Genomic DNA, 26,086 nt, shown 5'->3' with positions numbered 1-26,086 from the left:
ATTCAGGCCGCTTGCAGGGGAGCCCCTGCGCCCTGCACCCGTGGGGCCGGCGGGGGCAGCGGGGGTCGTGCTGCTCCTGGCCGCGGCGCCCGCGCGGAGGGCAGCGAGCCGCCAGCTCGGGGCTGCACCGGCCCCGCCGTGGCCTGGCGGTGGGCGCGAAGCCCCCGGTGGCACCGCTTGCGCAGCGCTCGCACGATGGCAGCAGCGCCGTGCCGCTGCGGCTGAGTGGGGCGAGCTGTGGGGGGCACCGGGGTGCTGCAGGGCATGCCGTGGGGTGCTATGGGGCATGCCATGGGGTGCACCGGGGTGCTGCGGGGTGCACCGGGGTGCTGCAGGGCATGCTGTGGGGTGTACCGGGGTGCTGTGGGGTGCACCGGGGTGCTGCGGGGTGCACTGGGGTGCTGCAGGGCATGCCATGGGGTGCATTGGGGTGCTGTGGGGTGCACCGGGGTGCTGCAGGGCATGCTGTGGGGTGTACCGGGGTGCTGTGGGGTGTACCGGGGTGCTGCAGGGCATGCCGTGGGGTGCACTGGGGTGCTGCAGAGCATGCCGTGGGGTGCTATGGGGCATGCCGTGGGGTGTGCTGGGGTGCTGCAGAGCATGCCGTGGGGTGCACCGGGGTGCTGTGGGGTGCACCGGGGTGCTGCAGAGCATGCTGTGGGGTGCTATGGGGCATGCCATGGGGTGCACTGGGGTGCTGTGGGGTACACCGGGGTGCCATGGGGTGCGCTGGGGTGCTGCAGGGCATGCCGTGGGGTGTACCGGGGTGCTATGGGGTGCACCAGGGTGCTGCAGAGCATGCCGTGGGGTGCACCGGGGTGCTGCAGGGTGCAGCAGGGTGCCGTGGGGCATGCTGTGGGGTGCAGCTGGGTGCCATGGGGCATGCCGTGGGGTGCACCCCCCACCTTCGCATCAGGAAAAGGGAGGAGGGAGGCAGGGTGCCGGGGCCCCCCCCAGGCAGCAGCGGGGCTGCACGCGCCGTCGCACTCTGCCCCGGCGCTACACGCTCGGGCCGTAAGCAAATATTTGCAGAAAAGCAGCCCTGCAGCGACCTGCGCCACGTTCATCCGCCCCACGCGCCGCGGCGGGTTTTAATGCCAGGTTTAATCGACGGGAATAGCGCGTTATCGCTTGGGCCAACACGGCCGGAGCCGGCCGGCGTCGGGGCTGCAACTCGGCGCTGCCGCGACTGCGCCGGCCGCTCGACGGGACGCTTTTCCCGCGGCTCAGCCCCCCCCGCCGCGATTAAAGCACGGGGCATTCGGGTGTACTTTAAAATAAGCTTTATTTAGATTTTTTTTTTTTTATAATTTTATATTTGCATCCATGCCTTCAAGGAAATCTCCCCCCCAACGCACGTGGGGAAAAAAAAAAAAAGTTAAATCTAGTGTTACCCATAATTCATATGCTATTTCTCGAAGTTCTCTTTTTAAATAAATCATCCTCTTAGTAATTTTCTTTTTTAGAATTATTTCCTAATTTACAAAAAAACGGAAACAAAAAGGAAACTACTCGATAACAAGGAGATTGCTCATCTGTTCTGTCGGTTGATATTTTAAATTATAAAAACACAAGGAGAGGGAAAAAAAAATAAAACAAATGTATAAAAATGCTTCTCTGCAGAGAAAGATGCCACAGGGTAAACTCGCCCCCCCCCACCCAATCCCATCCCAGCCCCGGCTCGTTTTTTTGGCCGCCTGCTTTGCAAAGCGGCGCCGGGCTCTAAAGCCGCGTCCCCTTCCCCGGCGCCCCTCGCTCACCCGGTGGCTTCTCCACATCATCGCGTTAGAAAGGATACATAGCGTGACGGTATCTGGTTTTAGTTTTGTAATTTAAGACAAAAATATCCCTTTCAAACAGGGTGCACTTTAGGAGAATTAAGGAAAAAAAAAATAATACACTATTATAGCGTTATTAAATAATCTTAATACATTTTTAAGAGCTTAAAATTATATCGTAAGCATTAAAGCATAAGGTACTTATCTCGTAGTAAGCAGAGAGCGGTGCGTGTTAGTGGAGTGGGAAAGCTGCGGTTAAGCTTTCGGGGCGAGGGGCGTTTTTCAAGGGAGCCGAGGGGATTTAGAAGCACGAGCTCCACGTCGAAGCCCCAAACCGATGCGGCTTGCGGTTAGAAATCTCCGAGCCGCCGGGGGGGGAGGGGGGGGTGGAAAATAAAAAAAAATCCCTCCCGCTCGGGCCGACCGGGAGCCGGCGGCGAGTGAGGAGCTGAGATTGCAGGAGCGGGCGCGGGGCGGCTCGCCAAGCAGCGCCGGGGGGAGAGGGGGGAAAAATGCCCAAAAAAAGGAGAGCCGCTGTTTTCCCGCGCGTTATGGGTTCCTCCAGCTCGGGCAAGGATACGCGGCTATCCGGCCGCGTTCATCCATCCGGAGCAGCGCCCCGGGAGCAGGCACGGCCCCCTCGGCTCCCGAAACGCGGGCCGGGCAGCGGCTGAGCGTGGCGCCACGCTCCAGCACAGAGACCCCCCCCCTTCCTCCTCCTCCCCGCCCCCTCCCGACCAACGTGGAAAAATAGAAATTCCAAAATTTACGCAATAATTTAGTTAGAATAGCTCTTCTGGATTTTGTGCAAATAAATTAAACAACAAAAGGAAAGTTAAAACAATTATTCCAGGCTGGCAGGCAGTAAAAAGAGCCCAGGTTGCCTCCTCGGGTTTTGGCCAGGAAGACAGCGTACGGAACGAGATTTTTCTGTTTTCTTTCTTTTTTTTTTTTTCCTTTCTAAGGTCTCTGTGGCTAGGCAGAGCCTGCTGCTCGTCATTCCCTCGGTGGGCCGGGGGCACCCTGCGAAGGGGACACCGTCGTCGCCGCCGCCGCCGCCGCCGCGAGCCGGCCCCGGGCCCGTGCCGCATTCACCGTGCACCGCCAGGCTGGGCTCAGGAGAACAGCGTTTCGGACAAGAGACGTCACAAGCACAAAGTGCACAATATGTCTGTTATTTACAAATACACAGCAGTCCTTCAAGTTTCAAGTTTTGTAAAAAGAAGGAGGAAAACGACGACGACAACGACGACAACGACAACAAAAAAATCGAAACTCCAAACCAAACAAATCGAAGCGACAACGGAGGAAAGAGTTACCGGAACAAAACCAAACCAAAAAAAAAAAAAAAGAAAAGAAAAAACCCAAACCCCTAAGGAATTGTGAGAGTTACAACACAACCGCGTCGCTCCGAAGACGACAGCGAACATGTCCACACGGGGCTCGGCGCGCAGTATGTACATGGGCTGGGGGCGGCGACGCAGACCACCAGGCTCCCGTTGCTTTCCGGGCTGGACACATCCGCGCACACAGACACTCGGGCACACACGCGCGCCGGCAGCCGGAGGCGGGCTGCCGGCCGGGAAGGGGGGTCACCAGTCCGCGTCTTCCTCTATGTAATAGTCGGGGGCCGTACCGTCAAAGAGGCCCGGATCTAGCGATTTCCGCTGCTTCCCTCGGGCGAATACCCTGGAGATGGAGCCGAATCCCATCTTCTCTTTCTTCTTTTTTCGTTTTTGGTCTTCGAGGTCCTCTAGAGACTGCGGGAGGGGAGACAACAAAGTAAGGATGGGGAAGGAGGAGAAGGAGATGGAGAAGGAGATGGAGAAGGAGATGGAGAAGGAGATGGAGAAGGAGCAGAAGGAGAAGGAGCAGAAGGAGGAGCAAGAGGAGAAGGAGCGGGAGGAGAAGAAGGAGCAGGAGGAGGAGAAGGAGCAGAAGGAGAAGGAGCAGAAGGAGGAGAAGGAGCAAGAGGAGCAGAAGGAGCAGGAGGAGCAGGAGGAGCAAGAGGAGGAGAAGGAGCAGGAGGAGCAGGAGGAGGAGAAGGAGCAGGAGGAGGAGAAGGAGGAGGAGGAGAAGGAGAAGGGAAAAAGACATGAGTGTCTCCAGCAAACGGGAAGGGACCGTCACGCTCGGGACCCCGCACCCTTTCCCGAAAAGCGCCAAACCCCACGAGAGCCGCTAGGGACTTTGCCACCGAGTTTTCCAGTCGCCCCCCAGGACGACGGGCAGTGGGATACAACACGGTTATTCCGTAGAAGCCTTAATCTCGGGCGGCAGGAGCGGACCTTTGGAGAGGGCGCTGTGGGACACATATTCGGAATGACTCTGAACGGTCCCTGCAACCCCGTCGCTAGCGAAATGTCACGTATTAGGAGGGAGATTCCCACGGGCAGCTGCTTCCTACCTGTACGATTGGGTTGTGCAAGTTCTTCTGTACCGGTCCAGGACTATCCCCCTACCAGCAGGAGACAGATCAAATTGAAACAGCGTAAGCACAGTGCCGGGTCCCACACCACTGGAGCAAAGAGCAGCCCTTAAGTCAAGACGATTCTGCGCAAAACTCTGGCTTTTGGGGGGCAAAGCAGCACGAGACTTTACTAAGCTGTTGCCGGTTCTTTCGGGGAGGGGAAACGAAGATTCGGGAGAGGGACAACCAAGTTAGGGCAAGCTCTGGCGGCTCCATAAAATTAAGTCCACCAAGAAGGAAATTCAAATTTCCACAGTTTCAGAAACACGGAAAAATACCATTTTTTTTCTCCAGTGATTCAGTTTAGATAAAAACAATTAAATCATCTGGATTTTTATCCTAAATTGAACTTAAGCAACCTCCCCCCCCATCATAACCTCCCATAAAAAAACCCTGTAGCCAGGCTTAGCTGTACGCTCCTGTACACAGCTGTTTCCCAAAGACCGGGGTCTCCTGCTGCCTTGCATCACGCATGGCCATGGCACCGGACGGGTCGAAAGGCACCGTCCCGGCAGGGGCAGCGGGCAGGGAGCTTTGGTCCCATCCGAGCACGCGTTAGGATCTACACCAAGGGCCCCCAAAGGCAGCAAGAGGCTTTGCCAGCTTCGGACGAGCCCTGGGCGAGAGGGAGGCGGTGGTGGCTGGCGCAGGTGGGGAGCTTCGGGGCCACCACCGGCCTCGGCGGGCGCCTTACGTTGCAGAGCGAGTGCGTTCGATGCCGCGGCGAGTTGATGTCGCTCGGCGTCGACGACCGGTCGCCTTCGGCGGCGGACGCGTCGGAGATGATGGAGGGCTGCCGCGAATGGCAGGGGCTCACTCTGACGGCTGAAACGCAAGGGACGCGCCGGGCGTCAGCGGCGTCGGTACGGACGTCGGCGCCGCCTTGGCGCTGCCCCGCGTTCCCGATCGTGGCGGCCCCCCGGCACAGCCGTGCCTCGTGGGTGAGGGGGAATGCTCATGGATAAAGCTGGCTACGCTCCGGTCGCTTGAAAAAAAGCCACCGCCTGGAGATAATCGAGCTGTTGATGCTGCTGCATGGAGGGGAAGGGAGGAAGGGGAAGGGAGGAAGGAAGGAGAAGGAAGGAAGAAGGAAGGAAGGAGAAGGAAGGAAGGAGAAGGAAGAAGGAAGGAAGGAGAAAGAAGGAGAAGGAAGAAGAAGGAAGGAAGGAGAAGGAAGGAAGGAGAAGGAAGGAAGGAGAAGAAAGGAAGGAGAAGGAAGAAGGAAGGAAGGAGAAGGAAAGAAGAAGGAAGGAAGGAGAAGAAAGGAAGAAGGAAGGAAGGAGAAGGAAGGAAGGAGAAGGAAGGAAGGAGAAGGAAGGAAGGAGAAGGAAGGAGAAGGAGGGAAGGAGAAGGAAGGAAGGAGAAGGAAGAAGAAGGAAGGAAGGAGAAGGAAGGAGAAGGAAGGAAGGAGAAGGAAGGAAGGAGAAGGAAGGAGAAGGAAGGAAGGAGAAGGAAGAAAGAAGGAAGGAAGAAGGAAGGAAGGAGAAGGAAGGAAAGAGAAGGAAGGAAGGAGAAGGAAGAAGAAAGGAAGGAGAAGGAAGATGAAGGAAGGAAGGAGAAGGAAGGAAGAAGGATGGAAGAAGGATGGAAGGAGAAGGATGGAAGAAGGATGGAAGAAGGATGGAAGGAAGAAGTAAGGAAGGAAAAAGGAAGGAAAGAATAAGGAAGGAGCAGAAGGAAGGAAGAAGGAAGGAAGGAGCAGAAGGAAGGAAAAAGGGGGGGACCTCACCCCACCGCCCTTGCCGCGAGCGCTGCGGGTTTCCGGCATCGCATCCCTTCCCGACGGGTGACAATCCCGGAGAAAAGCGCGGGGGCCGGCGAGGAGCCTTCGTTTCACGGCCGGGCGGGCGGGCGCTCCGAGGGAGGCCGGGCGCCTTGCCGGGGCTCACCTTGCCGGTCCGCCGGGTGCTGGGGGTGCGAGTGGTAGAGGGTCTGCTGGCTCTGCCGGATGGCAGCGGTGAGCGGCAGGTCGGCTTGCATCACCCACTCCTGGTTGCCGTTGAGCACCGTCTCGCCCGGCATGGCCAGCGAGTGCCGCTTGGGCACGTCCTTGGTCAGCGTGGCTAGCGACTGCTTGGCCTGCGGAGGGGACGGGAGGCGGGGGGAGAAACTCAGCGCCTCGGGCTCGGGCTTGCTCCCGCTTTGCCCCCGGAGCGGGAGGCGTTGAGGACATCCGCGCTCCTCTCCCAGCAGCGTCGCGACCCACCAACCTGCTTTCCGCCAACACGCAACGAGCAGCCTTCACACGCGGCAAAATTTGCGGGGTTTCCGAGCGCTCGCTCGGCCGGGGAGGAGGAATAAAATAGCATCCGAAACGATAAAAAAACCCGTAACTGCCCCCGAAGGACCAGCGGGACCGGTGCGGCCGAGGCCGCGGCTCACCATGGCCAGCTCGGCCTCCAGCTCCTTCATGCGGTTGTCCTTGAGGTCCAGCTGCGAGCGGAGGGCGCTGGCGTGGTCCGTCGCCTCCTTGGCTTGCCGGCGCAGCTCCCACTTCTCCCGCTCCAGCAGGTCCTTCTCCTTCGCCAGGGCTTTCACCGCGTCCTCGCTCTCCTGCCAGGACGCCCGCGCTTAGTTATGCCTTCGCGACCCCAAAGCGAGGAGCAAAGCAGAGCTCCCGACGGCAGCAGGCAAAACCAAAACCCTCCACGCTTCCGAAAATAACCCCGGAGCTGCATGCGAGCGATACTCCTTCGGCACAACGCTTTAAAAAGAGCAAATTTCTCCCCTCGCATGGAGAAGAGCCCAGAATCGCTGCAGATGTTGGGTTCCCACGGCTGCTCGTTTCGGCGGACGCCTCTATAACGGGCTAATCGGAACGAAAACAGCAAGCCGGGCCTAAAAACCACCTGGACCTTCTTCTCCGCTAAACGGAGCTCGGATGCTGAAAGCACGCAGAGAAACGCTATTTATTACCGCGTTTGCTCCAGGCCTTGCGGTTTGTGCGTTCCTCCAGCAAGCTTTTAACCTTAAGGGCTTAACCATAAAACGTGTCCCTGGAAATCAGCTCTTCTAAGGTTTCGGTGCACAGGGAAAGACGGGGCTTATTCCGATGATTTTTCTTTCACCCAAGCTGAGTGGTGGCATGGAGCCGGGCCTCCAGATCAAGCTCAGCATTGATCCTTGGCCTGGTCTCCTGATTTACCCGTTATATCCCACGCGGCCGCGGGAATTCTGCGCCGCCTCGGGCTGGCTTGGTTTTGCGCGAGGGGAGCGCAAGCTCTGGGGCAAGGGGGAGGCTTTTCGCCCCCGCGAGACTCACTTTCCGGTGCTGCTCGTAGTTGCGGATGAAGTCGCGGAGCTGCTCCTCGCGGCTCTCCAGCGTGGCGTAGAGCTGCTGCATCTGGCTCACCAGGTCCGTCTTCTCGGCCTTGAGGCGCTTGCGGTCGGCCTTCATGGCTGCAGGAGAGAGCACACCGCCGCTTATTTTATTTTATTTTATTTTATTTTATTTTATTTTACTATTTTATTTTATTTATTTTAAGCGGGGAAAGGCCCGGGGGGGTCTCGCACCGCTTCGCCCCCAAAGCAGAGGGCGAGGAGAGGGAACGGCGCTCTCCCGGCGGCCACCACCGTGGGAAAATCCTCCAAAACAGCTGATATCTCGCGACGCGGCGCGATCCGCGGGCCCGGGGTTTCGGCAGGCTGCGCACGCTCCCGGCCGAGCCGCCGGGCACTTCGCCCAACGCGTCCGTGCGGCTTTTTGTGCTCTTTTTTTCCCCCCACGGGGCTGATGCTGCGGGGAGCCCGGGCGCCCTTTCGAGTTAGTCGTTGTGCAAGTAAATGGCTGGGTCTAGAAACACGATCCTGCTCCCTCCACGGTAAAACACAATAAGATCTCTCTATAAAATGCCCTACCTGGTTTTATTGGATTAAAAGAAAAAAAACAACCCCACGAATGGCATTTGCGATTCGCATTACGCTTCCCCCCCTCCTCCCTGTAATTAGCCGCTTAATCTGGCGGCTTAAACTGCACAGTGAAGCGCCTCTGAGCTCATCCCGACGAGACGCGGCCGGGATAAGGACCTGAATGAGGAATACAAGGAAAAGCATTACCGTGGCACGCTTAAAAGGAAATTAATTTCCTTAGAGCAATTAACACTTGGCTTCCCGCCTCTGTTTTTCCCGTTAAAGAGGATTTGTGCGGCGAAGTGGGGCTCCGCTCCTCCCTTCCTCCGGCCGGGGTCACGCCGTCCGGCTCGCGCTCCGATTTCCCGGATAAAAAGGGAAAGGGGTGGAAAGATCAGGCAAGACCCAAACCGCTCTCGCCGCACCCAGGGGAGAAAACCGAGCCGCACAAAGCTGCACAAAGCGACCGAAACCTGGGACCGCGGCGTGGCGGCAGCCGGCATTTATCGGCAAAACGCGCAATTGCAAAAGCAAGTTATAAAGCAGCGCTATGCAAAAGGTGCCGCTAGAACACGTTAAAATAGCTCCCTAAAGAACAGCGGCTTCCCCTGCTCTCCCTACGTCTTTTTTTTTTTTAAGCTGTATACAATATATTTCAATTACCGCCGGCGGCCTATCCTGAGCGCGTTACGACGAACGGCTCCGAGAGGGATTTATTCAGGCAGGAGTTAATTCATGCGCAAAGATCTTACTATAACTGTTCGTTGCAGAAACACGGGAGGGAACAACCACTTGGGGATAAGGGCGATGAAGAAGGGAACGGGCTTGCCGGGCTTGCCGCGCACATCAGGGCAGCAGTACCACTATTTTCATTTTATTTTATTTTTCTACAGGCTTGGTGAATTACTACATGGAGCCTCTAAAAATAATAGGCAGTAATTAAGAGCGAGCTGGCTAACGAAGCTGTCCCCCTTTACGGGGGCACCGGCTAATGAAAGCGCTCATTAGGTTAAAACCACGGGCAATACTACGGGGGACGGAGCGGCGGCAGAAAACCCGTTTCTCACGCCTCCCGCCGGCATTTCCACTCGGGAAGGAGAGGGGTTTTGCTCGCAGCGCTCGGGCTTTATACGTTTCTCCCATTAAAAACCCCGCTGGGAATCCCAGAGACACCGCTAAAGACCCTCTTTCGCCCGCAAACCGGCTCCCGAGCGCCCGCTGCAAGCAGCAAAAAGCAAAGCGCGAAGGCGGCAGCAGCAATTTGCATCCAAATACCTGCTTTTTTTATTGTTTTTTTTTTGTTTCAGCGTTTTTCTTCCGCCCCGTTGCACGGTCACGCGGGGCTGCAGAAAGCTGCGGAGAAGCCGAGCCCGACACGCTACGCGGGAGCCGCGAGGAGCAGCATCACCGCCCATCGAAACGGCGTTTAGCCCAAAACGCGCTATTTCCACGCTCTTGTGACAAATATATACATATTTTTCATGTTCTCCAGGATGACGAGAGGCTCCTGCACAAGTTTAAGCTGCATTTGCAACTCTCCGAAGCCGGAGGCGACAAAAGACTCCTAATGAATTTAATTCAATAGCTGGTTACCCTATAGCAACAACCTGTTTTAATTAGCAGCAGTGCTCAGGGTCCTTCAAGTTTCATGGAAAATACTTCATTGCTTGCCAAAAAAACTGCTCGGAGGTATTATTAGAAGGGGAGTCGGTAAAGTCGTGGAAGGTTTAATATTTACCAAGCGCGGTTCGCTCGGAGCATCTGCAATATTGGGCAATATTGCGCGGCCCCGCAAAGCCCGCCGGCAGAGCGCTGCGCCCGGAGGCTTTTCCGAGCGCCGGGCAAAGGCGGCTGCGGGCTCCGTCCTCGTTTCCTCGCGCCGGGAAGCACGGGGCTCCACATGCGGCGAGCGCGCAAGGCGAACCACCTCGTCGCATTAAACGTCCGCTTAATTTCTGCTGTTCCCGTATCCCGGCCATGAAATCCGATCTTGTCACCGTGACTCACCCGTAAAATCGGGCAGCCCACCCTGCAAAGGGGCCGGAGAGGCGCCTCGGGCACGGGAGGAGGGACGATGAATCCCTGCTATTAGAGGCAACTGCCTCCGGGAGCTGCCGGGGGTTTCAGGAAGGGAGCGAAGTGTCGTCTCAGCGTTTCGGGGCGATTTGCTGCCTTCGCTCCAGGAGACGCGCCCGGAGCAGCGGTATCGCCGCCGGCGGGTTGTCCGCCTCCAAACGAGCCTTAATTAACAGCAGCGCCGCCGTGCAAAGCCGGCGCTGATGCCGTTTCCCTGCTGCCCGGCTCCGCAAGGCCCCGTCCGCTGCCCCCGTGCCGAAACGCAGCCTGCAAGGGCGGATCCAGCCCGGCACTCTGCGCCAAATGAAGGGAAAGCGCCCCAAGACACCGGGCGGCGAAGGAGCGCTGGTTGCAAAGGGTTTCTTGCTATACAGTTTGCTAAGCGCCAGCTGAGATCCCCCCTTCCCAGCCATCAAAAGTCCTGCAAAACAAACCCCAGCGGCTCATGCAGCAGGCCGATAAAAGCCCAATTTTTTTAAAAATACCCCATGATGTTCCTTAAATGCTCAGGCCTCCCAAGGCAGTCTCATGTTTTTGAGTGCAAATGTCCTCTGCAAAAGTGCACACGACCTCACGGCAGCTTCGCAGGCTGTTTTTCTTTTTTTATAATGCAAACATTCTTAAAATAGTTTTCCTCTTGCATATTTAGCATTTTCCAGATGTAAAAAGCCGTGGCATATTCCCAGCTCTCAGCAGGGGAAGGAGGGGGCGAGCCGCTTTGCTGCTCCACCTGCGTACGATGCTCTTGCTAAACGCACGCGGATAAAAACGGCGTCATTCCACCCGCGTTGCCCCAAACTGGGGGCGCACGGGGCAGCGCGGCCGTTTTCAGCTGCTCCCGCGTTAGCCGCGGAGGAATTACCTGCAGCGCTGCAAACAGGCAGCATAAACAACAGATTTCCTAGACCAGGGCCGGATCCCAGCAATTTTTGGATCCGTAGAGCTTTGCACCGCCTATAACCGAGCTCAGCTATCACCGTCCTTAAATGCAGCCCGAATTTAGGCGGTGCAAGTCGAGGGAAGCCCCCCCTGCGAGCGCGTTCCCCCCCCCCTTACCCTGCAGGGCCTCCTTGGCTCGCGCCAGCTCCTGCTCCTTCTGCGCCAGCTGCACCTTGAGCTCGGTGGCGGAGAGGACCTCGGGGGACTTGCCGCCGTGCGTCTCCTCCAGGTCCTTGGCCAGCATCTCCTTCATTTGCCGGAGCAGGTGGACCTCCTCCTGGAGCTGGGCCACCTCCTCTCGCAGCAGCCCTGCAAGGAGAGAGAGAGAGCGCAATGCCAGGATACCCAACCGGCTCCTTCAAGGATCCGAACCGGAATTCCAAACTGCCACGGACGCCCTCCCCGTTGAAAGCACTCGCTCTGAAAAATCACCACGGTCGTATTTAAATCTGGGTAATCACCAGAGTCTGCAGGCTGGCCGGGTTTCTGCTCCAGCTGGGCTCTTGCTGCTAACGCACATCTGGGGGGGGGGCGCGGGGGGCAGCGGGCCTGCGCCCAAACACCTCGCCGGAAGCAAATTTCATCGTCTTATTCAGCTGCCCAAGACCCCGAAGCAGCAGCTGCAAGAGCAGCAGGGCGCAGAGCTCGCTTCCCACGGAGGCGCCTCTCGGTTGACCGCACGCGCTCCCTACCAAAGCGCTTTTCTGCTATTTCCACGTTGCACCTATCGCCTTTTCCCCTTACAAGCCTCTTCCTGCAAAATATTTTCTGGCCGCGTAAAACCGCTGTAATCCACTACACGAGTCCGGCATCACGATGCAAAATTATGAGCGCGGGCCGAACCGTTCGACTCCACTCTTCCGCCTCCCGTTGCACAACCGCCCGCTTTTAAAAGACATGTAAGGCAAGAAGTTACCCCACGGATCCACTGCTTTCCCTTGCTGCAACATGCTCCACCTGCCCTCCTGTTGCACCACTTCTGCAAGACAGCTCACGTTTTTTAGCTTAGATAAGGCGTTTCTGTCATCACATAAAAAGCGAAAAACGTGTAAAATTGCTGCAATGCTCAGGGCATAGGAAACGGCTGCATCCCAAAGTGCTGCAACGCTCAGGGAATGGGAAACCGCTGCATCCCAAAGTGCTGCAATGCTCTGTGCATGGGAAACTGCTGCATCCCAAAGTGCTGCAATGCTCAGGGAATGGGAAACCGCTGCATCCCAAAGTGCTGCAATGCTCTGTGCATGGGAAATCGCTGCATCCCAAAGTGCTGCAATGCTCAGGGCATGGGAAATTGCTGCATCCCAAAAATGCTGGGATGCTCAGGGAGCAGGAAACCGCTGCATCCTGCACACACAGGGCTCAGCACCATCCCCTCCCTCTCCACCCCTTGCTGCAAGGGCCCCGACTGCACCGGAGCACGATTCCTGGTGCATTAACTCCCACATATCTCCGGGTCCGCACAAGCCCTTGCACTTGCTCCAAAGATTCCTACTGATTTCTGGATTTTGACCCATGCCCGTGGATAGCTACAGAACGAAGCAACTGGTTTATTTTTTTCTCCCAGATAAGCAAAAACCAGGTATCAAGGACCAGGAAGGGCAGGTGCCCGTGCACCGTTCCCAGCCGCGCGCCGAAACCCCGCCAGCCGCCCGCAAGCGGAGAGCATCGCCGCAACGCGCTGCCAGCACGTTATTTGCTTTCATTAAAAGCCGTTTTCTGAGTTTCAGGGACAATCCGCCGGCGAGTCGGGCTGCGCTGGGAAGCTTCGCGCACCTCTGCCCCCGGCTGCCACCGAAACCGCGCGGAAAAGGGTAAAGTTCAAAGGCGCCGCTGCAGCGGCGGCCGGCTCCAACGCACCTTTGCTCCGGCGCCCGCCGTGACCCGCTACCCCTGCGGAAAGGGCGGCGCGGGAAGGGAAGAACGGAGCGATTTGGAGGGGCCGCCGGCGATCGCAGCGGCCTCGCAGCAGCGAGCGGGCGCCGTGGAGCAGCTGGGGCCGGGAAGACATAAACTGTGTTTCGCATACTTGAAATGCTTCGCTTATGAAAACTGGCAAGCGCTCGCTCTGTAAATTATTTAGCCGTAAAGTCACTAACCAGGAACATTCGAGCTGCAGGCTGGGGGGGTTTCATCAAAGCGCTTGCTGAAATCCTAGCGAAAAAAAAAAAAAAGCTGGGATAAATACGTTTCCGAGGCCCAACGCGACGGCTCGCTCGGCCCCGGCCAAAGCAACGCTGCGATTTCTCAAGGGGCCGGAGAAATTTGGCTTTCCGGCGCCAGCGTTTGGGAAGTTTCGGGGAAATCCGAGGAGTGAGCCGGCCGCGACGGCAGCCTGCGCCCGGGGACGGAGCGCGGGACGCGGGCCAAGGGGAACAGCTCGTCTCCGCGCCTTTTCCCACGCCGCGCTCGCCCAAAAATGCGCAGCGAGGGGCGGCCGGTCGCTTGGAGCAGCAAAGAAATAGATAAATGAACGATATGCACGTTTCTACGGTTTGGAAAGTTCACCGATTTATTCGCAGGTCAATGCCAAATGCTGACCAGATGGTCTTCGGTGAAGTCAAGGCCTGATTTAATGCTGCCGTTAATTAATTTTCTGATGATTTGTTTTCACCTGTAATTACGAGTCGCTTCATTCAGGAGATAACTGTGAAGTTATTCCTTGGCAAATGATTAACTCGAGCAGAAGGGCCGGAGGCAGGAGGGTTTTCATGACGGCAGCAACCGCTCTCCAAACCCCCGCGGTATTTCCCCGGCGCCGCGGAGAAAGATTTCTGCAAAGTCCGGGATTTCCGCGGGAACGGGAGAAACTGCCAGCCCCGTGCCGGGATGTCGGCTGCAAGAGCCGGGAACGCTCTCCGGGACGCGAGAAAGCATCCAAACGGAAGGCCGGTCCGGGAGGTATTTTGGCAATGCAAGACATACAGTTAGGTCTTTTAAAATGCCAAAAAATATTGCAGTACTTGCTCTCTTCCAAACTCTCCGCCGGGGCTATTGCAACGTCCTCACCGCAGAAACCAGGAACAGGCTTAAAGGCAGCAAAACTCTCCCAACCCGCCGCCTCTTGCACCGGATTCTCTGGGAAACGTTTGCATTTCGGGGAAGAAACGCCCCAGACCCGAGTGTACGGTTGCAACCGGTCGCCGACACGTTTCCGCCGCGTTTTCCCTGCCGTCTCCAGCTGAAGAGGATCGGATGGAGAAAGAGCGTTTTATTTGCGGAGGGCGCATTAAAAGAATTACTAGACTTGAGAGGGGGATTTTAGCTTAATTTTCAAGCGGAGGGGAAAAAAATGCTGCAGTGCCAAGTTTTAAGCACCTAAATAAATGATCTGCTTCTCAAAAAGTGCCATTTGCAGGCAGCTTTCAGCAATCATTCCGGAAGAGGCTGAAGTTCCAATAACCAGGAAAATAGGGCCAATTATTCAGGAACCTCAGCTCAGCCTCCGTTTCTCCAAAATACAGATCACTTGGCCAGGATTTCCGTGTACCTCCGAACAGCATCCACCTTAGCAATGGATTATTCCATGCGGCCTCTTCCACTTATTTCTTCCGTCGAAACGCGCAGCCCGGAGCAGCCGCAGGAGCGACGCCGGCCCCAGGCCCCGCGCGCCCTCCGCGACGGGAGCACAAGCTTCCCCCAGGTTTTGATGGAAAACGCCCCGAACTTTCCGACGCTAACGCCGCTCTGCAGACAACCCCGAGGCAAAAAAATGCCACCAAACTAGCTTTTTTTTCCTTTTTTTTTTTTTTTTGCATTTTTTCCTCCTGACCTTTTCCGCCGTGGGTTTGTCCCCGCGCCGTAACTGAGCCCTGTAATTACGGCGGCTGGAAGCGCCCAGAGGGGCCGGCGAGATCCCGGCGGTGCCGATATCCCCGGGCAGACGAGCCCTTTTTTTTTTGTTTTTTTCCCACGCTGATTCATTTGGCGGCTTTCGGAAACATCGCAAACGGGCAGCTATGAAATTAATGCATTTCAAATATTTCCCAGACTAATTGATGAAAACGACAATTCACACTGCAATAATTAGCCGCTAATTATATTTCAGTTGATAGCATTAAACTTCCATGACACTGTCAGATTCCACATCCTTTACGCTTTAAGCGCTGAGCAGTGTTAATGGACAATATAAATAGTAATTTTTTTTTATTTTGGTGTTTAAAGCATCTATGATAAATATCTCCACGGAGCATTTGGGGCTGAAGTTTCTGCTGCGGATCCTGTAAATCCCATCTGGGTCCTGGAATAGATCCACAGTCCGTGAAGGCTTTTACCGGCGTCCACCGGCCTCGGATCAGGCATCGATTTAAAACATCCATTTACAAGAATCCGTTTCCGTGCAGCTCGACCGACGCGACGGCTACGCACACGCTTCTGCCTTCGGAGGACGCGCATTAAATACGAACGCAACACATTTTCTCCCGACAAGGTTCGCGTCAGAGCAGTCGTCCCCGGGCCGGGACGCGCGCCGAAAACCCCTCCGCCGCCTCCTTGCAAAAAAAAAAACCCCCCACGTCGCCGAAGGGACGATACGACGTTTGCACGACTTTTCCATTCGGCCAGGGCTGAAACCCGCGCCGGGCAGAAACAAGGGGTTTTCGGTTAAAAGCCTCGTTCCTCTTTGGCAGCGAGCGGAAACTATAGCTACAAGGGAAACCGGCGACGCAGAAGCCACCGGGGGGATTTACGCTCCCGTCTGGCTTTGGGTGTCGCTTCCGCGAGTTCGCCGGCAGCTTTAGCGCGTGCACGCGGACGGGGAGCGGGCCAGCAGCTCTCCAGCACGACTGTGCGTTAACTCCTTCTCCTATATTCCATATATCCCTCGTATTTCTGCCAGCCTGGGCAATTCCCGGCTTTCTGCACGTCCAGCTCCTGCACTGACGTGGTCACCGAGCGCAGGAATTATCCGTCCTCCCCAGGACGGCACGTGGGCAGGAGACCTCGAAATCCCGGGAATGCTCCGGGGCGGGCGGCGAGCCCCCCCTTTTTTCCTTTTTTTCCCCTTTTTTCTCCCAAAAGACCTGCAAGCAGCACAAGCCCCCGGGGCTGAGCCGCCGGGACCGCGACGGCAGCGCGACGCCGAGACCCCTTTGCAACGGCGACGCGCTCGGGGCGCCCGGAGCCCTGCGGTTCCCGCGGCCCAAATCGGGTTCCCCCCCCCACCCCCCCGCCGGCAGCAGCCCCCTCGCCCCGCTTTCGCCCCCGGCGCGGAGGGAGCGCCAAGGAAACCGGCTCTTCCCAACTATTATCCCGCACAGCTCGGCGATCCTCGGAGCAGGCGCTCGGCCGGGAGCCGCCGCGTTTTTTGGGGGGGGGGGGGGGAGCAGAGAGGGAGCGCGCACACACGCGTGCAAACAAAGCTGAAACCGGGATAACGCGTGTCTGCCGGGCCCGTTGCCCGAAAGCCCATGAATTTGCCCCAAGCCGCGCTCAACTGTGAGCTCGCCGCATTCCCCCCCCCGCCCCGCGCAGTCGCTCCCCGACCCCGCGAGCGTCGCCCCAGCGGCCCGGACGGTTCCCGCAGCCGGGCCGGAGCGTTCCCGCAGCCCGGCCAGACGGTTCCCGCGGTCGGGCCGGAGCATTCCCGCAGCCGGGCTACAGCATTCCCGCGGCCCGGCCAGACGGTTCCCGCGGTCGGGCCGGAGCGTTCCCGCGGCCGAGCCGGACAGTTCCCGCGGCCCGGCCAGATGGTTCCCGCAGCCCGGCCAGACGGTTCCCGCGGCCGAGCCGGACAGTTCCCGCGGCCCGGCCAGATGGTTCCCGCGGGCGAGCCGGAGCGTTCCCGCAGCCAGGCCGGACAGTTCCCGTGGCTGAGCCGGAGCGTTGCCGCGGCCAGGCCGGAGCGTTCCCGCGGGAGCATCCGCCGGCAGCCCCGAACAATAGGCCGGGCCTGGAGGAAAGCCTCGCGCGCTCCGCCGCCGCGGGGGCACGCACGTACCCGGCTTGCTCTCCTCGCGGTCCGATTTCATGGCGGAGCGGGACACGGTGGGGGGGGGGGGGATTTTCCACCCCACGCCGCCCCCCAAGCGCGGCGCTCCCGCGGAGGGCCGGAGCGGCGGCTCTGTCACCCCGGCTGGCTCCGGCGGCCTCTCCCCTCCCTTCCCTCCGCCAGACTCCTCCCCGGCACGGCAGGAAGTGCGGCGGGAGCTACCTGCGCCGGGAATTTGACCCCTCCGCAGGTTGCAGCCTCCCCCGGCCCCGAGCCTTCCCCGCCGCCGGCCTCTTCCTCGCCCCGCCGCAGCCGGGCGCCGCGGGAGGCTCCGGGCGCCCCGGCGGACGGAGACCCTTCGGAAACCCCCCGCAGCGATCGGGGCGGCAAGCGGGCGCCACTAAAGGCGGCAGCAGCAGCCGGGGGTTTCGGCGATCCCGGCCGCGGCCTCGCGGCACGAGCTCGCCCGAAGCCGAGGCGCCGCGGGGAAACTGAGGCACGGGGCAGCTTACGGCGCTGCAACGCGGGAGCGAACGGCTGCCGCTGCGCCCGGCGGCGAACGGGGCCGAGCGCTAGCGCCGCATTAATTCAGCGGGAAATCGCTCAAAAGTGGCGCTTATTTATTCCCTATATTCCTTATATCATTCCCGCCGGTGGGAACTGCGGGAAACTGCTCTGGGGAGCGCCGCCATCCAGGGGCTCCTCGGCTTTTCCTTGCAAACACCCCTGGGAAAATGCGAAGCTCTTCGACGCCCGCGAAACCTTGGCTCCGGGCAGGCGGCGCCGCGGATGCGTCACCTCTCCCTCCTGTCGCGCTCCTTTCGCTCGAGCCGGAGCGGAGCCGGAGAAGCGGGGGGGCCACAAAGGGCTAAATCCTGCCAAGCCGCCGGCTGCGGGGAGGGAGGAGGGCTGAGCCGCGCCTGCCGCCACCTCTCCTCCGGCACGGCGGGGCGAAAACCAGCCGTACTTACCGAACCAGTTCCACCCGAACCAAGGGGGAAAACAGTCGGCGTTAATTACGTCAGCGCTTTCTTTAACCCGTGCTTAGTCCCGGACGCCCCGGGGCCGGCTCTCGCGTGCCCATGCGGAAACGGGAAAGCCTGCGCCGGGACCGGCCTGGCGAGCGCTCGGCGTCGACGCGGACGCGCCGCGGGAAGGTCTCCGCGCGCCCCTCCGCGCCAGCGGTTCCTGCTGCAAGCCAGCGAGACGGGCTGCAGAGTGGAGGTGCCACCAACCGGTTGTAGGAGAGCTTGGAGGTTTTTTGGATGAAGAGCTAATTCCTGACCTCCCGCAGAGGCCGGGTGTCCCCCGCCGCAACCTCCGGCCAAGCCACCGAGGCGGCTCCTTGCCGGCAGGAGAGGCGCGTGATTAATCGGGCAGGGAGGTCGAGGCCGGCGTGTCGGCTCTTGTTGGCTAAACCTTTGGTTGGCCAAGCGACGTTCTCACGCCTGCAGCACCACGAGCGTCCTTCTCGCTCCTTCTCCAACGCACGGGTCTTCTTCTGGATCCCTTCCTGCTCGTGACCCTGGAGCGGAGGAGCTTGCTGGAAAAACGAGCGGCCAAGAAGCTCCTGCAAAGATTTGTATGTCTCCATCCGTGTTTCCATCCCCGCTGTCTCCAAAAGGCTCTGGTGCAGCCTTCGCGGCTCTGCTTTGGGAGGGAGGTGACTGAGCCTGGTCCTAAACCTGCTGGATTTCTTGCACCATAAACTTCAAATCGTCTCCGTTCTCCGTGGGACCAATTAGTATGTTTAAGTCCTTATTTTCTTCACTGCTGCCCCTCTTAAATATTTCTTCCCAAATGTTGTAGTTAAGAGCAAGGACAAAGGCGAGAGGCAGAACGGCATTTCCCGCGAAAATAAGATTTCTGAAGGGGACGAAAGCAAAAGGAAGGCTGCTTCCGAGAAAAGCCGCCAGCGTCTTAAACTGAAAAGCCGCGTTCGCGTTGCGGTGACACCTGCTTTTACGCGGCCAGGCTCGGGCATCGGGTACAAGCACGAAAACGGCTCTGACGCCTAGCGGTAGCGCGGCCCAGGAACCAGCGGATTTAACCCGGACGACATCCCAGGGCCGAACACAAGCGATTCCAGAAGAAAATACCCCGAAGGCAGCTAAGCGGTGACGGCGTGAGCAAAAAACGGAGCATCCCGCGCCTGAAGACGAAGCACGGCGATACTTAAGGCACGGCCAGTATTTCCCAGGATAGGGAGAAGCGGCCGCTGCTCCTGGGCCGACGGGAAGACGATCCCGGCCCTGGGCCGGCGAGAGGAAGCTCAAGATAAATGAGTGTATTTTCGCCCGTTGAGTCACTTCCGGCAAAGCCGGCTCGCTGCCACGCGTTTCGCCTTAGAAAGGTCATGGCTGCTCCGGGCTGCGTCCGTCCCAGCGTCCGTCCCAGCGTCCGTCCGTGCCCGGACCCGGCGACCGCCGCAGTGACGCCGGCGGCTGCCAACCGGCTGCAGATCCCCGCGCGGGCTCTTCCGACCGAAGCCCACCGAGGGCCGGCTCGGGAAGGCGGCGGGGCCGCATGGACGTCCGCACGGGACCCACCACCTGCCGCCTCCGTGCTCGCGCCGCCTCGGACGCCTCTCGGAGCAGCTCGGCTGCAAGGGCGCCGAGATGGAAAAGCAACGGCATTGCACCAACGTTGCATCAAGAGCAGCAAGGACCTTTAAAACCAACACGAGCTTTATGCTTGAAAGGGGACCCTGGAGGGCCAAGGACACCGCTTCTTCTCCCTTCAGGAACGCCTGAACCCCACTAAAAGGGAAGAAATTACTTAAGAGGCTACGTCAAAAAAATAGGATGCTAAAAAGCAAAAAAACCCCCAAAAAAATAGAACGCAGCACGCCAGTTTTAAGGTAATAACGCGAAACAACTCACAGCCGCCCCGGCAAGCCCCGAGCGCCGGCGCTGCCGTGGGAAAAGCCGGCTCCAGCCCCGGCTCCTTCCCCCGTTTGATTACACCGCAAAGCGAAGCGAAAAGATGCTTCCAAGCAGAGCCGCTTCCTTTCTTCAGGTTCTCGCTCAAAACAAACTTTTCCTCAAACTGACACATTTTTGTCAAACACTTCACTCTTGACAAATTGGCGCCAGCGCGGAGAAAAGCGCTCGGCTGGGGAATTTCTGAGACGCTCCAGGAAGCATCAGTCTCATTTTACAGACGTGAAAAAAATAAAATAACATAAGAAACGTTTGCCAGCGGTGAGGTCGCCCGCCTTAAAACCCTGCCACGAAGCCAGCGGCGATTTGGGGACAGGGAAGGGGAGACGCCGAGCTCCGAGGCTCAGTGCCCACCCGGGCGTTAAACTGATGCTACGTCCCGACTCCAACGGAGCCGCTCCTGATTTACACCCCGGAGACGAGGTTTGGGGGGCATATTCGGCTCCCCGGGGCAAAGCCCGCGGTTGGGATCTGCCTTGAAGCCCCCCAACGCGCGGCTGAGCTCTGCTAAAATCCCCGTGCAACCTCCCAAGCGCCCACACACTTTCTACGGGGTTTTCAACGAAGCAACGAGAACCGCGGCACCTGCAAACCCTCGGCGTCCAGCGGCCGAAAATATGGCAAAGCGGAGCCGAGGCCGTTCCGCTCCTCGTCATGGCACCAAAAAAGGCGTTATCGCACCATTTTATGCCTAATGACTTCGGGCTTCCTTAAGATATTGCTGTGCAACTGCAAAGGTGCCGTGATGAGACCAAGATAACGGCCTGCAAAATAAATGACAAAGCTCAGAAGAGAGGGAGTTTGGTTAAAAAGAGAATTATCCATCCTGATTAGCATTTAAAGACAGTGACCGGAAAAAAAGGAAGGGAAGGAAAACACGAAGCGTTCCTGGGGATTGCTTTGGAGCGCTCGGTCTTTTTTTTACCGCGGATCTCATAACGGACAAAATCCGCCACCAAGGTCAAGAGGGGACACGAGGACACCGCGATGCCAGACCTCAGGGATTGCTACGGAAGCAACGCGACAACTCGTATATTTAATAAGAGATGTCGGATTCAGGCTTCGAATGTGTACAACAGTGAGAAGAATTTAAGTTTCATGTTAATAATATGAACGGTCCCAACTAGTTTCGTGTTATTTAAGCGCTTTTGTCAGCAGTCGTACGAGGGCCAGATCTTCAGCTTGCTCGATGTCCACCCTCCAGCTGACGGTGGTGAAGCAGCTGAGAACAAGGGGGTTTTTGGAAGGTAGGAAGGGATCGCACAGAAAGCGAAGCCAAGGCACCGTTCCCGGGGGGCAGTTCAGCCCCCTCCACGTAACACCAGAAAGACAGAGGGGTAAGAGCAGGTTCAGTTAGCAAAGAGCAGAAAAGGCACCGAGAAGCTGTCCCACGAGCGCCCGGGAAGCACACGGGGAACAGGCCCGGCGCTACGCGGGAAGGCGAGCGGAGCACGAACCGCCCAGCGAGGACCGAGGCGTTCCCTCGTTCTGCAACGAGGTATTAATTACACGGCAATCAGAACGCAGATGGAGAACGGAAAGGTCACTTGGGACACGTCTATCTCCGCACGAGCAATCGTGAGTTCAAACGATGGTTGCCCTCCAAAAAAAAGCATCCGTGTGCTTTTTTTGGAATGCAAAAAAATGCATTCCGCAGGCGAAAACCGCATCCTTTTCGGACTGCGCCTATATTTAGGTGCAATTCCCAAGGGCTCCTTCTCCATGGCCAAGATAAGCAGCATAACCATCCAGCCCAAGAGCACACCAGAAAAGCAGGAGTGGAGAGATCCTGCAGCAGAGTATCCTACTGCCACCCCACCAGGTGCCTGCCTGGGAAAAAGCGGAGCACGGCAGGGAGACGAAACGGAGAAGCTTGGATCAGAGAAGCATCAGGACCGCGCGATGCTCTTCAGTATCGGTTCACTCCTGGCAACGCTCCCTCCGCGTTGAGTCCACCTGAGCTTGCTCTACTTGAGCTTGTAGAAGAACGCACAATTTAAGTAAAAGGCTCGCTCATGCTTTATCTAGTTTAATACAGTAGCATCAACTGACCCAGACACACTTGAAAAAGTAAGGAATAATCTTATTAATGAGGTTTGAGTTTCAGCTGATTTCTGCTCGGTGTTGGTTTTGCTCTTGATGTAATACACAGGGATTGCCAAATAACGAAGCCGAGGGTAGGAGATGCCCGGATCCGTAACGCTTGCTCAGTCCCCACTTTCATTTCCTACCTGTTTCGTAGGTTACTGGAGCAGCAACGCTGGTTATTGCCCCGAGAGCCGGCCGCAACCGTGCCACGGAAAGGGGACGGGACATGGCGCGCGGCACGGCCAGCCTTACGATACTCATCGGGGACTCAAAAACGCGGGCGCTCTTCGAGGGCTGCGAACCTCCGAACCCCATCGGAATCAATATTTTTCCTCTTAAAAAAACGCTGCGAGAAAAGTACGTCTGATAGAGATTCAGCGTTATTCCGGGTTTTACATTATTCATCGAACCTCATCCTACGTCGCGCTGCAGTGCATATATTACCATACCTGATGACGAAGAAATTACACTACTGCAAACACACGATAAAGCAGCGGCCCTGGCTACTAACTGCGCACTCAACTAGCAAACTCTAATAATTTATATACATACATATATTAGATATGTAAAACTGTGCTTCTGTTTCCGAATCAAACTAATCTGCATCCTCAATAACACACACGGTGCTAACGGGCTTGAAGGTAGGCAAGGATTCGGACGCTATCTTTACTAACCAGATGCCAGGGTTTCATTCTGAAGCGGCACTTGGGCTTTCACCGAGAGTTTCAAATAAGCAATTCTAATGATGCCTCTTCATTAACGACTCTATTGCCTCCGCAATATATGTGCATATTGGCGAAATCCCGGATAGAAAAGTCCTTTTACAACACCAGCTTCGCAGGGGAGAGGACATCCGAGCTGACGCGCGCCCAAAGGACAGTGCTGGACGGACGGATCCGCGAGCGGCACGCCGCGGCGGAGCCCGTCCTCCCGCCGTCTGCCGCCCGCGTTCCCGGCACATTTATAAATCAATCCAGCACGATTAATCGGCGGAGGGAGATGAGCCGGCGACAGGCGCCCGCTCCCGGGAGAAGCCGCTGCGGCGGGCAGCCCCCGCTGCAAAGCCTATTAGCTCCACTTAGAAAAGGAATTTAAAAAGAGGCCACCTGAATAATTAGGAGGCAGAGTTAATGGCTCGTGCTGGCGGCTTCGGAAATGGTCTGCAGGGGTGTTGGCGAGCAAGAGGAAGCAGGATCTGGTTTGCGAAGAGCCCCTCAAATCCCCGCATCTGCCAGCCGCGACCTGCGCCTTCGGGAGGTCTCCAGGAGCCGTCCCAAACCCGTGCCTTAAAACCGTCCCGCTTCTTCCGAAACCCGCCCAGGAGCTAACGCCTCCTCTTGCATTTTCATAGGAACCCAAAAGAGCTCAGGAAGGGGAACAACCGCCAATCCAGAAGACCAAAACGCGGAATTTCAGCGCGACGCGCTGATGCAACGCTTGACAGAATTGCTAGGTGGGGCCTGAAGACCACGTATAGGTTGCGGAGAGGAAGCATCATCTCCCCTCCTCGTTTCTGAAACAGGCGACTTAAGGGCAAGGTGCAGCCCCAAAGCAGCAGAACTGCCCCCAATTTGGACGTTTAGCGGGATACCGCTGGTTTAAAAGCCCAGCTCCTGTCTTGGCGTTTTTTTTCCCCAAACCGTTTTGTTACAGGTAACGAGGTCTCTTGAACGCTTCTTTAGAAAGCGGGTTATAAATGCCTAAACGCCCTTCAAAGTCCAACCCTATTAACTTAGGGGACAGGTTTCACCTTCCAAAGCAATACAGTAAAAGTCATTACTAAGGGACCACGAGCCACGTTTTCTAAAGCTTTTTCCCCTTATAAGCCTGAAAGGACCAAGGGCCGAGCTGGCGCGTGAGGTGCCCGTGTTCGACCTCTCCGGGCACGACTGCAAAACCGTGAGATACCTTTGAACCTATCAACTCAAATCACATTTCGAAAAGGGAACTTGGGCACTTAAGTCACTTTGGATGGTTTTACCTCCCGTTCTTGCAAAATCCAGATTACTCTGTGCGGCGGCCTGGGGAGCCAGCGCTGCGCTCTTCCCCGACGGCCCAGGGAAATGCCTCGGCAGGAGCCATCCGTCATCGTCGGGCGCTTTCGGTCCTTTAAGTGCTTCAATTCCCGTTCACGCTTTGCTCCGCCATTCATAATCAGGAGCTTTGGGCCCGAATCGCGCTGCCGAAACCCGCTGCAAAGCCCGGGAAAAAGGAAGGAGAAGGGGAAAGAGAGAGACCCGACGCTCCCGGCTCATAATCCCGGGCTCATAATCCCGAGCCTCATCCCATTTTGCAAATTCACCGGCGGCTCCGGAGAAGCAGCTCAGCCGGGACCACACGCGCTGGCAGAGGAAATCCCGGTGCTCGCCCACGCTCCCAGCCGACCTGGCTCTCGCTGCCGGATCCTCTCGAGCTCGGCGGGACCCCGGTGATTTTAGGACGGGCGGGTTACGAGACCTGCGTCAGGCTGCACAGGTGGGTGTGCGGCAGAGAGGGAATTTGCATCCCAGCTTCTGGGGTTTTCTCGCTGGAATCTGGAGCGTTTGGAAGCTTTATCACAAGTCTCGCAATAATTGTTGGTTTTGTGGTCTTCCTTTTTTTTTTCCCTCCCAAACTCCAATTTCTTAAATCATAGGAACTCATCAAAATCTCAGCTTTCAGTTTATAACCCCTCCTCTGGCCCCGGTATAGAAAAGAGAGCTAATTTTTTTCCAGCGTACTGCACAGGCTCAAAAAGCAAAGCAAATTTAAAAAAAAGAATAAAATCCTTATCTCTTCCAAATATATTTCATAGATAAAGCACGGCTTATGGTTTTCAACTTCCGACTTCACGGTCTCTGTAGCTGAACGGTGGTTTCTGAATAGCTAATATTGGCAGAAGTAAATAGCAGCAATCCTAGGAGACGGGTACCTCAGAAGCAACCATTTCACCCAAAAACCGAATGTGACCAAGAGCCACTTCAGCGACTCGTCAGCGCCGCTGCGCGGCGAGGGCTCGTGGGCGCTGCTCCCGGGGCTTCGCGCCGGGTTTCTTCAGGAAAGCACGGGAAGATGTATTTTTTAACATTTCGTAAAGTGGTTTTGTCTTCCCCTAGATGGATGGAGCGGGAAGGTGGGGGGGAAAAAAAAGGCACTTTGTAATTGGAACACTAAATCTGCTTCTATCGGAGCCCGGATCGGCGTGCCGGGGCTCCGAGCTGATTTATGGCACTGCTGCAGGAGGGCGAAGCAGGGAAAGAAAAAGGGGAAAAAAAAGGATCAAGCACTGATCCAGACTCCACCTCGACTCCAGCTGCCACTGCTAGTTAACGCTTCACACTGCCCTGGTATAAGTAATAAAGCCGGGAAACCACCCAATATATTTTTTTGTTCTTCTCCCTGCTCTATTTACTGCTCCCGGAAGACTTTGAAGACTCAAAATTCTTCAGAGCTACTTTTTTCCTTAGGAAAACCGGCAGGGTTTCAGTATTTCGGACGTTACATCCTTTGCCCTAGCTCTGCTGGGAGAGCTCCGATGTCCCGCAGGGCTTCGGCCGAGCTGCCCGGCCGGGGCCACCCGGCAGCCCCGGCGTCAAGCCAGCGACAGCAGGGCTTCAGAGGACGCACGTGCAGGCAAGTCTTGCCCCAACATCTCTTAAGCGTGTTCCCAAACGATCCCATCAGACCCGCTCTGGATGCGTTTCCCGTCAGGCGCTTCTCAAAGTGCCTCCTAAGATCTCGACCATGCCCTTAGAAAACAGAAGTCTTAAACCAAAAAAAAAAACCAACAAAAAACCCAACCCGTCCCCACTTTGTGAAAATCTGCCTGGAGAGTATTCCCGAATTCCGTAGGGAACGACTCGATAGGATAACAACCTCCCTTCCTGCGGAAGCGCCATTCGCCCTCGCCCCTCCAGGATTGCCAATATCCGATGCCACCCGAAAGCAAACAAAACCGTCCCAAAGTGGCAATGGAGACGGAAACGAGCCGCGTTCGATAAAAGCGGTTTGGAAAGCGGGAAGAAAACGACGACCGTGG

At 57.1% G+C, this 26,086-nt stretch overlaps 2 protein-coding genes across 4 annotated transcripts in view; both read right to left on the bottom strand.

Moving 5' to 3' along the window:
- TMEM51 (transmembrane protein 51) overlaps nt 1–26,086 on the bottom strand; it is a 140,605-nt gene that overhangs the window by 14,697 nt on the left and 99,822 nt on the right. The window lies entirely within an intron of this gene.
- Nucleotides 1,815–17,355, bottom strand: KAZN (kazrin, periplakin interacting protein). 3 transcript variants are annotated; one of them, XM_067311042.1, is made up of 8 exons: nt 17,261–17,355; nt 11,230–11,421; nt 7,511–7,647; nt 6,631–6,801; nt 6,138–6,327; nt 4,943–5,073; nt 4,186–4,236; nt 1,815–3,538 (listed from the first exon to the last, which is right to left on the bottom strand). In XM_067311042.1, the coding sequence occupies exons 2-8, from the start codon at nt 11,363–11,365 to the stop codon at nt 3,371–3,373; spliced, it is 984 nt and encodes a 327-aa protein (XP_067167143.1). In that variant the 5' UTR covers nt 11,366–11,421; nt 17,261–17,355; the 3' UTR covers nt 1,815–3,370. The 3 variants fall into 3 exon arrangements, with proteins under 3 accessions (XP_067167143.1, XP_067167140.1, XP_067167142.1); XM_067311039.1 differs by lacking the exon at nt 17,261–17,355 and adding an exon at nt 17,048–17,206; XM_067311041.1 differs by lacking the exon at nt 17,261–17,355 and adding an exon at nt 13,209–13,526.

The sequence above is a fragment of the Apteryx mantelli genome, chromosome 26 (assembly GCF_036417845.1).
Source record: "Apteryx mantelli isolate bAptMan1 chromosome 26, bAptMan1.hap1, whole genome shotgun sequence".
Lineage (NCBI taxonomy): Eukaryota > Metazoa > Chordata > Aves > Apterygiformes > Apterygidae > Apteryx > Apteryx mantelli.
The sequence above is the reverse complement of the archived record's forward strand: the minus strand, read 5'-3'. Positions and strand labels throughout refer to the sequence as shown.